We start from the raw sequence: 12,707 nt of genomic DNA on the forward strand, positions 1-12,707 counted from the left end.
CAACAGGAAAAAGAAATGGTACCTTTTCTATAAATAGCGATGTTTACCAGATAAACACAATTATCCAATTAACTAAACTAAATGATCTTTTCTTAGTATAAACAAGATCTTTCACATGATCATAGTAGCCCTCAGCAGGGTATAAAAGCAAGAGAGCCCAAGGAAAGATCAAACCTGAACACTAACCCAGTTGGAAACCCACCCAGAACCTCCAGTCTCTGACACCATGTGCAACTCCTCTTGTGGCTCCTGCTGCTCTGGCCAGGGCTATGGCTGCTGCCAGCCCAGGTGCTGCCAGACCACCTGCTGCAGGACCACCTGCTGCCGCCCCAGCTGCTGCAGACCCTGCTGTGTGTCCAGCTGCTGCCGCCCCTCTTGCTCTGGTGGGTCCAGCTGCTGTGTGTCCAGCTGCTGCCGCCCCTCTTGCTCTGGTGAGTCCAGCTGCTGCCGCCCCTGCTGCTGCATCTCCAGCTGCTGCCGCCCCTCCTGTGACTCCTGCTGCTGCCAGACCTGCTGCCGCCTGCGTCCAGTCTGTGGCAATGTCTCCTGCCACACCACTTGCTATCGCCCCACCTGTGTCATCTCCACCTGCCCCCGCCCCATGTGCTGTGCCATCCCTGACTGCTGAATCTTGCCTTGGAACACCCCACCTCCTTACCTCCTCTCTCCCCACAGATGCAGACCTTCTCTCACTGCTGACCATTAGGTCAAATGGAGAGGGATTGATGTCACTCCACTAAGCTGGGTCTTGTGATTTTAATAAGCCCACAATAGTCCCAGTAATGCCACAGGCACACCCTGGCCTCCATGCTCTGCCTCTGCATGGCTCTCTCACTCCTATCCACGTGTGAATTTGCTAGTAATATACCAACTGCCATGTTGACCTGACTAGTTCTCCCCACAATTGCCTTCCTAACTCTTGGGCACCAGGTCATCAAGCTCAAGAATCCATGGGTTGATTTCAATATTTCTATCTTATGGATTTTCACAGTCTTTCTCTTCATTGTTCCATTAAGTTTTTCTTTTATAATTATTAATCCCCATTTTTCCTTTGTTATATTTCTATGCCAAAATAAACCACCACCTTCCTGAATGGGAAATTCAGTGTGATCCTGTTCTTCTCTAAGTTTCTATTTGATATGGACAATTGTATTTTACCCACACTGTAGGACAGAGAGCAGGGCTGTCAATTTTACATGAGATGTCAAGACACATTTATCCCAACCTCGTTGTCACTACAGTCTCTTTAGTGGCTAAAAATGAGAATAAAAAGTTTTTTGGAAAGACTGTAAACAATGTTGTAGGGAACAACATCTTCTGAGATATTATATATCTGTGAAAGCAGTTTATAATAACTATATGAATAACAGACCTGGATGTCTGTTGCTGGGAGCAATTGGTGATCTGGAAAAGCAATACAAGCTGAAGGTGCAGCTAAAGCCAGAAATCCCAAGACAAATGTGAAAGACAGAGTTTTCATGACAGAATATAAACCCTTATCTCCTGCAGCCAGAGGCTGGATGAAGCTGAGGACCAAACCTAGGATTTAATAGGAGAGTAGCCAAGCTCCAGGTTGTTTTCTTTCTCAGACCATTTACCATGCCAAAGTCAAGGCTGCAAATGGGAAAGTACTAGACCTGGAGACATGGGATGGGAATGTCCGAGTTGATGCAAATGAAGATCTTGGATTCCTCAACTTCCCTGAACTCTCTGGGCTTGCAGAAGTGGTTGGTTTTCCTTTTTGGTGTTGAGGATCGCCCTTTTTCATAAAGATGATGTAGAAGCATCAGTCTTGAAAAATAACTCAGGCTTCCCTCACTGTCTTCTCCCTCCTCTCCTCTTGGCCACACACCAATGATGAGAATTAAGTTAATGAACTTTACCCAGAGATCAGCTGAGCTTGCTAATAGGAGGCAAACCCCCAAGACCCTTAGGACTCTACAACTTTATCATGGGGAGCGCTGTGCTTCTGTACTGGGGCAGATGGGGGCAGGGGGCCACATAGTATCCAGTTGTTCTGTGATATTAGCAGCTGCTGCTGATCATCACCTAGAACCATCATTTCATGAAGCATGGAAAAACTGTGATATTGCAAATGTGTTATTGTCATTGATTACCCGGGACAATTCCACAGGGAAACATCCTCTAATGAATCCTCTCATTATGCTCTGATGGATGTGTGGTTACACTGAAGAATGTGTTTCCAATTATTCTACATTTATTTACTGGTGCATATCATCCAAGTTTGACTAAGTGAGTGCTTTTCCTCCTTAAAAAAAAAAAAAAAAACAATCCTGCCAATAAGAACTCATAGATTTCAGTAAATTGATGGGGTACCAGTTCATTCCAGCTCATGTCTCTTGTGATGCTCAAACAAGTAACTTCAAGTTGACTCCCAAGTCCTTTTGACCAGAATCTAATAGACTCTGAAGATTTTCCTGATTTTCATATAACAAAATATTCCAGACTTATTTGTACATTTCCTTCCCCAGACATAATCAGCCACCTTTCCATGGAGCCCTGATTCCTTTTAGTGGAAAGTGACCTGTAAAACCATAAATTGAAATGTGAAAGTGCATGTAAGTTGATTTTTTTCTCATCTCAGTTTTTTCAGTGTACAGAGTTAGAAAATACTATTTAAAGAATAAGCTATATCACAGGTTGCTCCAGAGAAATCGAGGGTTTTATTTAACACCCAACCTATCAGCCTACACATCTCCTTTCTCCTGTGCCCAAAACAATACTTCTCCGTCATAGTGACCCATAATTCCTTCCTGCACAATGCCTGTACAACAACCTTAGAACGACATTGCCAATACCAAGAGCACCAATCTGATTGCTGAAAACAAACTCGAGATTCTTATTAAGGTTTTCGACAAAAACTTTTTGTTCTTGAGATAATTACTTTCCCTGAAGTTAACCTGCATGTATGGTGAATTTGCATCATCATGGCTGTTATCATTGTTTTTGTGACCTTGGGAGATTTTTGAAGTTTGATTTTGTTTTATAATTGTGTCCAATACTTACATGGATCCAAAGTGAAAGCTTCAGAGCATGGTCTGTTCAAGAAATCTAGCACCTACCTGTATTTTCTCCACCCTCTTCCGTTCACCCTCTCTCTGAAAGGAAAAAAACGAATTATGGTTGATACTCCCATTCTTTTTATTTTCTTTTCTCTTATTTCAGCTTCTTTAAGTACGACTGATCTTCAATACACTACTTATTTAAAGTGCACAATCAGATGTTTTGATAGTCACGTGTACTTAAGACACCAACCCCAGCATCAAGGTAATGAACATTCATCATCTCCTTTGAAATTCCTCCCAATTCCACAACTCCAGGAAACAAATGATCTGCTGTCACTATCAATTTGCTTGCATTCTCTATAATTGTACATAAATGGAATTACATATTGTGTACATTTCTTACCTAACTTTACTCTCAGCATATTGAGATTCAAGGTGTCATATATATCAATATTTGAATCCTTTTGATTTTAGAGAAATGTTGTTTTTTTGCAAGGACATATTGGTTTGTTTATCCATTCACCCTGTTTAATTGTTTCCAGATTTTTTTACTGATACAAATACAGTTGCCATAAATACTTGTGAACAAATATTTATGTAGACATATGTTACTCCATCTTAACCAGAAGCAGAAATCCCTTTTTCTGGTGTTCTTATTTCTATGTTTTGTTTTTTTATATATATTTGTAACCTGAGTTAGACATATTGTACCATATGATACACATTTTTTCCATGTGCTTCATCATCTCTTAACAATATATTCCTGAAGTTGTCTTCATAGTAGCATATAGAGATACACCTGATTCCATTTTTACACATTTTAGAAATGTGCCATGGCTTATTCATCAGCACCCCATTGAAGGTTATATCCAGGTTTTGTTTTTTTTTTTTTTTTTTGCTATTTTTTTTCTTCTTACAGATAGAACTGTTATTGATAATTTTGTGCAACATCTCTTTATAGTATATCTTTGTGATACTTTACAGAATTGAGATAACTACATGAAAGAATAATACTGCTAGTTGCAGTCAAATCCTCACAAGAAAAGTGTGTGCTTATTTCCACATTATCCCACTGTCAGATTGTCAAATTTTGAATTTTTGACCATTTAACAGGTCAGAGGTGGTATTCCACATTACTTCACTCCTTTTATTATGTATGAAATTGAGTATGTATATGTGGTGAAAAAAGTCTGTATTTCATTTTCTCATTAGAAAGTTTATCTTTTTTCTAATCTAGTTTTTAAAAAATCTTTATTTATTTTTATGTGGTGCTGAGAATCGAACCCAGTGCCTCACTTCTGCAAGGCGGGCACTCTACCACTGAGGTACAGCCCCAGCCCTCTAATCTAGTTTTAGAAGTCCTTTACATATGATTAATCCTTTGCCTATAATATACATTACAAGTATTTTTTCCATTTAGTCACTTGTGTTTTCACTTTGTTTAGGATGGTTTCTTATCTTGCATTTTTAAATTACAAATGATTGTCTTTTAACTATCAGGAAGGACCTAATTGCAAAAAGTCTGTGTACATATGTATAAAATAGAAACATATTAAATGGAGGATCTTCTTTAATAATGAGGCCTCCTGTTACCTCTACTGTCCCTTTGTAACCGATTCTGATAGATTTCCTTGAAACACCTATTGTTCCAATAGTTTCCACGCTACACCACACTAGACAGCATTCACCCTAATAACACAACTAGGACCTTAATGTTCTACCGCGCTTCCTGTTACCCCCCCAGTGTGTGTCAAATAATATTTGCAAGGCCAGCATGTTTGCACAGAGCTTTCTTCCCCTGAGTGCTGATACGATAGCCACTCTCTGTATGAATTCAAAAACTTTCTTAAAAATCTCCCATCCTAACTGTTGAGCATTACTTTTCCCTACTTTCCCAGACACCCTATCTGTACAGGTATTGACCCAGGCAAATGCCAAAAACATACCCCATTCAACCACGCACTCACTGAATGCTTTTTCACTTATTATCCATCCACGTAGATTTTATCTAAATATGTTAAAGACTGACCAACCTTCACCCAAGGCCTTTACTAGGCACCATGATAATAACTGTGAGTAAGACATTTTTATGAGTCTATATGACCTTGGAGGCTTTACAAAAAGACTGGAAAAAGGAGATCTAAAACAATTATGATAAAGCGTGATAGTCTAGAGCAGAGACACATTTGGAAACAGAGAGAAGAGAAGGATTCATTTTAAGTTTAGTAGATGTCAAGAAAATATTGGAAATGAGGGAATATGCTAAGGTGACAAAGGAGAAAGCAACATTCTAGGCAACTGGAATATTCCAGGAATGAGAAATGGCATGGGCTATCATTCTTCACACCTTCCTTGAACATCCTAGGAGGGACTCACCATCCCAATTGACTGTGTGCTTCAGTCTATCTGGACCTCAGTGACCTCATGTGTAAAGAATTAAGAAAAATTGAGTCCACCAGATTGAGCCCTTGTGAAGTGTAAACAAGAAAACAATTATAGAGGACTCAGAAATATTTCTGACACAGAGTAGTTGCTCAACGAAGTCTAATTACTATGAGCTCACCTTTCATTGGGAATGTATAAATTTTAATACACATTGCTATTTTCTTTACTAATAAAACAGTCCTCTAAAATAGTTGCCAAACTCTTTCCTATAAATATCATTTGCCTTGAGTTTATAGAACAGAGATTAAAGTTTCTCCTTTATTTCTTCTCAATATTGAATAAAATATCTCCAACATACATTGTTGAGAGAAAACAGTTCAGACTATGAAACAATATAATTTTATTTATATTTCAGTTATAACATGCTCTTTGGATATATTGACTTTCCAAAATGTAGGTTCAAAATGGTCCCTTCTAATGCTCTACCTTTGAAAAAAACATATCATGAAAATTTTAATATTTTTTAAAAATCGTGACAATGTGATTTTTTATTATTTAAAAGTAATGAATCCATTGCATTATAACTCTTCAAACTGAATAGACTCAGTAAGACAAAATAGACAGGAACATCACTGGAATCCTCACTGACCATCCAGAAAATTCAAAGGAATCACAGTATTCCTCATTGCACACAAGCTACCTCCCACACACTTCCAAAATATGGGTCTTTCAGCTATTTTCATATCAGAATTACATATTACTTGCTTCTAACTTTTTTCAAAACAGTGGGGATTTAATCACCATAAAATCGATTCCTCGTATATTTTTTGGAGGTAAATACACAAATAAAAAACAAACATTAAATCCAATGAAAGTCATGGAAGGGGTCTACTTTAGGAGACATACCAGACAGGACGAAAAATGGAGCTGATTCACATGGCTTCATCAAATTGGAGAGCTCCTAATACAACAGGAAAAAGAAATGGTACCTTTTCTATAAATAGCGATGTTTACCAGATAAACACAATTATCCAATTAACTAAACTAAATGATCTTTTCTTAGTATAAACAAGATCTTTCACATGATCATAGTAGCCCTCAGCAGGGTATAAAAGCAAGAGAGCCCAAGGAAAGATCAAACCTGAACACTAACCCAGTTGGAAACCCACCCAGAACCTCCAGTCTCTGACACCATGTGCAACTCCTCTTGTGGCTCCTGCTGCTCTGGCCAGGGCTATGGCTGCTGCCAGCCCAGGTGCTGCCAGACCACCTGCTGCAGGACCACCTGCTGCCGCCCCAGCTGCTGCAGACCCTGCTGTGTGTCCAGCTGCTGCCGCCCCTCTTGCTCTGGTGGGTCCAGCTGCTGTGTGTCCAGCTGCTGCCGCCCCTCTTGCTCTGGTGAGTCCAGCTGCTGCCGCCCCTGCTGCTGCATCTCCAGCTGCTGCCGCCCCTCCTGTGACTCCTGCTGCTGCCAGACCTGCTGCCGCCTGCGTCCAGTCTGTGGCAATGTCTCCTGCCACACCACTTGCTATCGCCCCACCTGTGTCATCTCCACCTGCCCCCGCCCCATGTGCTGTGCCATCCCTGACTGCTGAATCTTGCCTTGGAACACCCCACCTCCTTATCTTCTCTCTCCCTAGGGATGTAGACCTTCCTTCTTAAAAAAAAAAAAAAAAAAAAAAAAAAAGTCATGCCCAAGAGAATTAATCTCCTGAGTCTCATAAGCCAATCTCATTCTTAGTTATTCTGAATATTGCACATCCTGAATTTTGTCCAAACTCCTCACCTTGCAAATGAATTCCCTGAGGATCTCCTAATAATTTAACACATTACCTCCAACTTTTTTCCCTTTATCCTCAAGACATCCATTCATCATGCTTAAAGAATTTGAGATTGCTTCTGTCACCTGTAGGGTGTTTGAGATTGCTTCTGTCACCTGTAGATGTTTAACACCTCTGACATTGAAATCCAATCAAGTATCACTTTATGTTCCTTTGCAAGGATTTTCTTGTACCTTGTTATTCCTGTATGAAAAAAATAAACTTCCATTCTATTGTCATTGAAAATTGAATGTGGTTGTTACTCTTTTTTTTTTTTACTATAAATTTTTATTTTATTTATCTATTTTTGCAGCAGTGGGGATGGAATCCAGGGGCACTCCACCACTGAGCTACATCCCCCATCCATTTCTTTTTTTCTTTTTTTTTTTTTTTTTGAGATGTCATTGCTAAGTTACCGAGAGCAGCCTGGAACTTGTGATCCCTCTGCCTCAGCCTCTGAAGCTAGTGGGATTACAGGTGTGCACCACCATGTCCAGCTTCACTAAAAGTTTTGAAATGAGATCTTAATCCATATTTTTTATAAGAAAATTTCCAAATATCTATTGATCAGTGAGTTAAATATACCTTGGTAGCTTCCTAGGAAGACAATATAACCACTGGGGAAAATGAGGTAGCCATACATCAGTGTTTCTCAACAAGGGACAAATTTGCCCTCAGAAGATCTCAGCAGTGTCTAGAGATATGGTTGGCACAAGGGGTGGAAGGAAGATCCTGTTGCTGTTGTCCAGCGGGAAGACCCAAAGGATGATGCCAGCCATCGTATGAGGCACAGGACAGCCCCAATATCAAAGAGTGATTGATCCCACACCAGATGTCTATGATGTCAAGGTTTGATTTACATCTACACTGTGGACATCTTATACATTGAGTTAAATAGAAGAAATGAACAAACCTGCACATTAAATCAAGTATCCAAAATGAAATTATACAATCCCCCACACCTATAATCTTTGCCATGATAAAATTGAGATATTAGACACCAGGTCAAATGTTTCATATATATGAGGCTTAAGAAGATCCTATAATAAGTATATAGTCTTTAAAAATCTAAATGACACAGAAGAATTTGACCCAAAGTAAGTTTTCTTTCATTAGTGTTTGCCAATGTCTTTCAAGAGCCATTGGTATGAGATAAATCCTTATTAAATATATGTGTACTACATGTATGCACTTAATCACAAATCTGGCTTTAGTTATACATTTTCTTGTTCTGGTATTTATTAAAATACCATTTGATGTCCTTCAGGAAATATTACCACTTTCCCCCATCGAGGCCAATTGGATTGCTCAGCAGATTTTAATATTTTTATTTATCATAAGAGTGGTGAGGTTTTGGCCCATTAAATTTTTGTGGAGGATTATTGCTAGTGCACAAGAAATCTGTTGATTTTTAAAAGTTCATATTTTAATGAACTCATGATTAATGCCACTACTTAGTTGATTTTCTAGAATATTCTTAGCATAAAATCATGGCAGCCAAATGCTTCCAGGTCTGGAATGTACCCTTGGCTTGTACCCAAGTTGCCCACAGTGGTGACCCCATCATTAACACAAACATTTTGGGGATTTTTCTTCCTCCTCTTACTTTCCATAATTTCTCACTTGCATCTCCTAAAATCACCCCTCAGGTATATTATTTGCACTCAAGTCTCTGTCCCAAGTTCTGTACTATATAAAATTAAAATGAAGACAAAGATGTTCAGCAAATAAATTTGGTTAACTGGTATCAAACTGGTAATGGTGACTTTTTTTTTTTCCCCCTAGCAATAAGAGTAAAACAGGGAAGTCAGGAGGTGAAGGACTGGTGCTATCATTTGGTGTTTCCCGCCTTCCTGGCTTCTTCTGTGTGGATATGGGCATTTCAGTTAAGCACAGTATTCATGGATATCTATAAACAAGTCTCAATGCAAACAGAGTCTTAACTTCCACACCTTTTCACATGTCATTTATCAGGTGACATGTGACCACAAAAATGCAGTTTTCCTCAGATGGGACTGCAATCTGTTTGTCTGGAATGTTCCTTTTCTTTGCTCCAGCAGTCAAAAGATACTTCATTTGCTCCACAAACACTTATGGCCAGTGTCCTCTCTCCCCACCTTATGGTAACAGAAATAAATGCCATAGCCCAGGACTTCAGGGTATTAGGATTGCACCTGGGGGAATGGCAGAAGTCAGTAATAGATACCATAGAGTGCAAAATTAGAAACACAAGACAAAGAATAATGATAGAGGTCTTATTAGGAGAGGTAGCTTATCAGGAAAGATATTGAGAAGGAAGCACTTCACCTGGGTCATGACAGACAAGTAGGTTTGCAGAATTGACAAGGAACAAAAAACATTCCCGGAAATTCAACAGCTTCAGCAAAGGCTTGCAAGTTTTATTCTTCACCCCTTCCCTGACCACTTGGAGACATACTAGGCTTAGTTTTTGTTTAATCTTGAACAACTTTTAAGTTTGTTTTAACCTTTCTGTGTGTCTTTTGACTCTTCCACTAAAAGAGTAAGGACGCTATTTCATAGGGCTGCAATAAAGATTAAAAACAATATGGATTAAAAAATGTTCAGCACAAAGCCTGATACAGTGAACATGTCACTATGATACGCACACACTGAGGGTGCATGGAATGCATCCACAGACTGTATATTTTTATTTTAGTTGTGAAATTAAAGTAATTGTAATTCTTTAATTTTTGCCACACTGTTTTCTGGTGTGGATCTTATATAAGTACCCCCAGGTTATCTGTTCTGTTTTCAGAGGAGACAGTAGGATATCTTGAATACATATTTATTGAAAACTGACTGATTCTAGAAATTAACAAATGCTCCGGTGAAAGAAAAATCCATTGTGCAATTTTAGCAATAAAAAGATAAAACTCCCCGCTCCAATGGCTATTCTGGAAGACATACAGCAAAAATGTGTTTTGATTATGTCAAAATCATGAGTCATTGCCAAACACTTCAGCTGAAGACCCTGGAATGAGACCTGACACAGAGCTTGGAACTTCATCAGGTCTGACCCTAACCTTCTAAGGAGGCCACACAAAAAATCACCATCATCCTCATGACAGATGGGACATCCTCCTCCCAAATGGGCCTTTTCTTCTGGTTCCTTTCCAACATTTCACCTAACCAGAAAATTCTTCAACAACAAAAGATACATTTGAATTATGAAAAACATCCTCTATGATTTGCATATAGATAGGAGGAAATATTACATCTGGAAAAAAAAAATGTCAGAATGTCCCTTCTTGAGTACTTCATAAAAGACCACTGCATAGGTCAAGGTCAAATGTGACACCCACTAAGGAAAAAAATGTCAAAAATGTTTCAATGGGAAACACAGGAGCACAACAGGAAAAGGAGATATGCTATTTTCTTTCTTTGGAGTACTTAATTAGAAACATTCTATTATGTAATTAAATAATTAAGTTTTCCAGGAAGGTAAATAACAACAAGGAAATAATGACATGGTAAAAGAGAAGTTCGGTGGGATATAAAAGGGGGTGTGGGCCAAGAAGACTTTCAAACCCAAGAATTCACTCTCCTGGAAACCCACCCAGAACCTCCAGTCTCTGACACCATGTGCAACTCCTCTTGTGGCTCCTGCTGCTCTGGCCAGGGCTATGGCTGCTGCCAGCCCAGGTGCTGCCAGACCACCTGCTGCAGGACCACCTGCTGCCGCCCCAGCTGCTGCAGCCCCTGCTGTAGTGGGTCCAGTGGCTGTGGTGGTTCCAGTGGCTGTGGCTCTTGCTGCTGCCGCCCCATCTGCTGTAGGACCACCTGCTGCAGGCCCTGCTGTGTGTCCAGCTGCTGCCGCCCCTCTTGCTCTGGTGGGTCCAGCTGCTGTGGCTCCAGCTGCTGCCGCCCCTGCTGCTGCATCTCCAGCTGCTGCCGCCCCTCCTGTGACTCCTGCTGCTGCCAGACCTGCTGCCGCCTGCGTCCAGTCTGTGGCAATGTCTCCTGCCACACCACTTGCTATCGCCCCACCTGTGTCATCTCCACCTGCCCCCGCCCCATGTGCTGTGCCATCCCTGACTGCTGAATCTTGTCTTTGAACACCCCACCTCCTTACCTCCTCTCTCCCCACAGATGCAGAACTTCTTTTGTGCCCACCATTAGGACACACGGAATCTGGTAAATGTCATTCAACAGAATGGGCTTCATGATTCCAATGAGCCCAACACTGTCCCAAAGAAGCACCTTATAGTTCATTTTAAACTCTCTTCTTTCCACTGCTGTCATCAAATAAAAATTAATTTGTAATCCACTAGCAAAGAAATTACCTTGATCCTCCAAGTTACTACATTATTTTTCTCAAAAAGTTGAACATTAACTCTAGCCCCAATGTAGGTACTAATTTTATTCCCTCAGTCTTGGGGGGTCCAGTTATATTATAGATTCTCTCCTAGAGTAATTTTCTTATGTTTGTTGCTCTTCTGCTTTGAAATAAAATTTTTTTCTGCCCAAAAGAATTCTTTGATGTTGTTCTCTATTATTTTCAGAGTTATTTGCTCAGTAACCAGGCAATTATATTTTATACAAAGACACAGAAAAGTTCATATTGAAATAATTTTGAAAATAAGTGCTAAGTCAAATATAGACAACTTAGTATATTAACACAAAAGTGGTGCATTTGTAAGTGTAAAAAGTGGTATGTGGTGTGTGTGCATGCATGCACATACATGTGACCTGTGTGTCTCCATATCCTAAATTAGGACTTAAAAATCATTACATTGTTTGTACATTATACCTGTTAATACCATTGGTTTTTTGTTCTTTTTTTTTGGAGAAAATGTACAACCAAATTTCTGGGGAAAAACAGTTCATGCCAATGAAAGCAAGAAAATCTCCTACAAAGAAAATAATGTACCCCATTCATTCATTCAATAAACAACATTTCAAAGTGTGTTCACAAAGAGGGTTGTATTTCCCATTGAGTTCTGATGAGAAGAAATGCAGATTTCGCTACATTTTTAAGAAACTACATTTCATCTGGGTGGCGTGGTATGTTTCTGATTGTGGTCTTTCAGGGTTTTTCTTATGATTCAAACATCTCTACACTACACTTCACATCCTAACATATATGTCCCTAGAAGACTAGAACTTCAAAACTCATTTTCTCTATCTAAGGATTTTAAAAATTATAATTAGTTCCTAGTAGTTCTCAGCTGGGATGCACATTGGAGATAGAATGTCCAGGAGTGGTGGCTGCACTTGAATTTGAAAGACACAGTGTTTTGACATGACCCTCCGAGAGGACTGACTACTTCAGTGATTGTTACTGGTATCAAAATGAGCCCATGACCATGCACTGAAATGGATCTAGACTATTGAAACAACAGGGGTGAAGATGATTTGTGCAGACATCACTGGTAAGCTTCGTGTTTCTTCAGATGCCATTAGAAAAAAGCTTCCAAGATTTTAATCATAGAATTAAGACACCCTCATGAAAGAA

General features: G+C 39.6%; 1 protein-coding gene across 2 annotated transcripts; it reads left to right on the forward strand.

Moving 5' to 3' along the window:
- The first annotated feature begins 226 nt into the window (after positions 1 to 226).
- On the forward strand, positions 227 to 7,006 carry LOC143410999 (uncharacterized). 2 transcript variants are annotated; one of them, XM_076871853.1, is made up of 2 exons: positions 227 to 529; positions 6,644 to 7,006. In XM_076871853.1, the coding sequence occupies exons 1-2, from the start codon at positions 227 to 229 to the stop codon at positions 7,004 to 7,006; spliced, it is 666 nt and encodes a 221-aa protein (XP_076727968.1). The 2 variants fall into 2 exon arrangements, with proteins under 2 accessions (XP_076727968.1, XP_076966589.1); XM_077110474.1 differs by having other exon boundaries at positions 6,662 to 7,006.
- Positions 7,007 to 12,707: the final 5,701 nt, after the last annotated feature.

Source organism: Callospermophilus lateralis, chromosome 11 (genome assembly GCF_048772815.1).
Source record: "Callospermophilus lateralis isolate mCalLat2 chromosome 11, mCalLat2.hap1, whole genome shotgun sequence".
Classification (NCBI taxonomy): Eukaryota; Metazoa; Chordata; class Mammalia; order Rodentia; family Sciuridae; genus Callospermophilus; species Callospermophilus lateralis.

Excerpts from the sequence above, each read along its gene's own strand:
- LOC143410999 (XM_076871853.1), top strand. The coding sequence starts at position 227 with ATGTGCAACTCCTCTTGTGGCTCCTGCTGCTCTGGCCAGGGCTATGGC. Across the intron at positions 530-6,643 it reads CCTGCTGCCGCCTGCGTCCA|GGCTATGGCTGCTGCCAGCC; the intron begins GTCTGTGGCAAT and ends TGCTCTGGCCAG.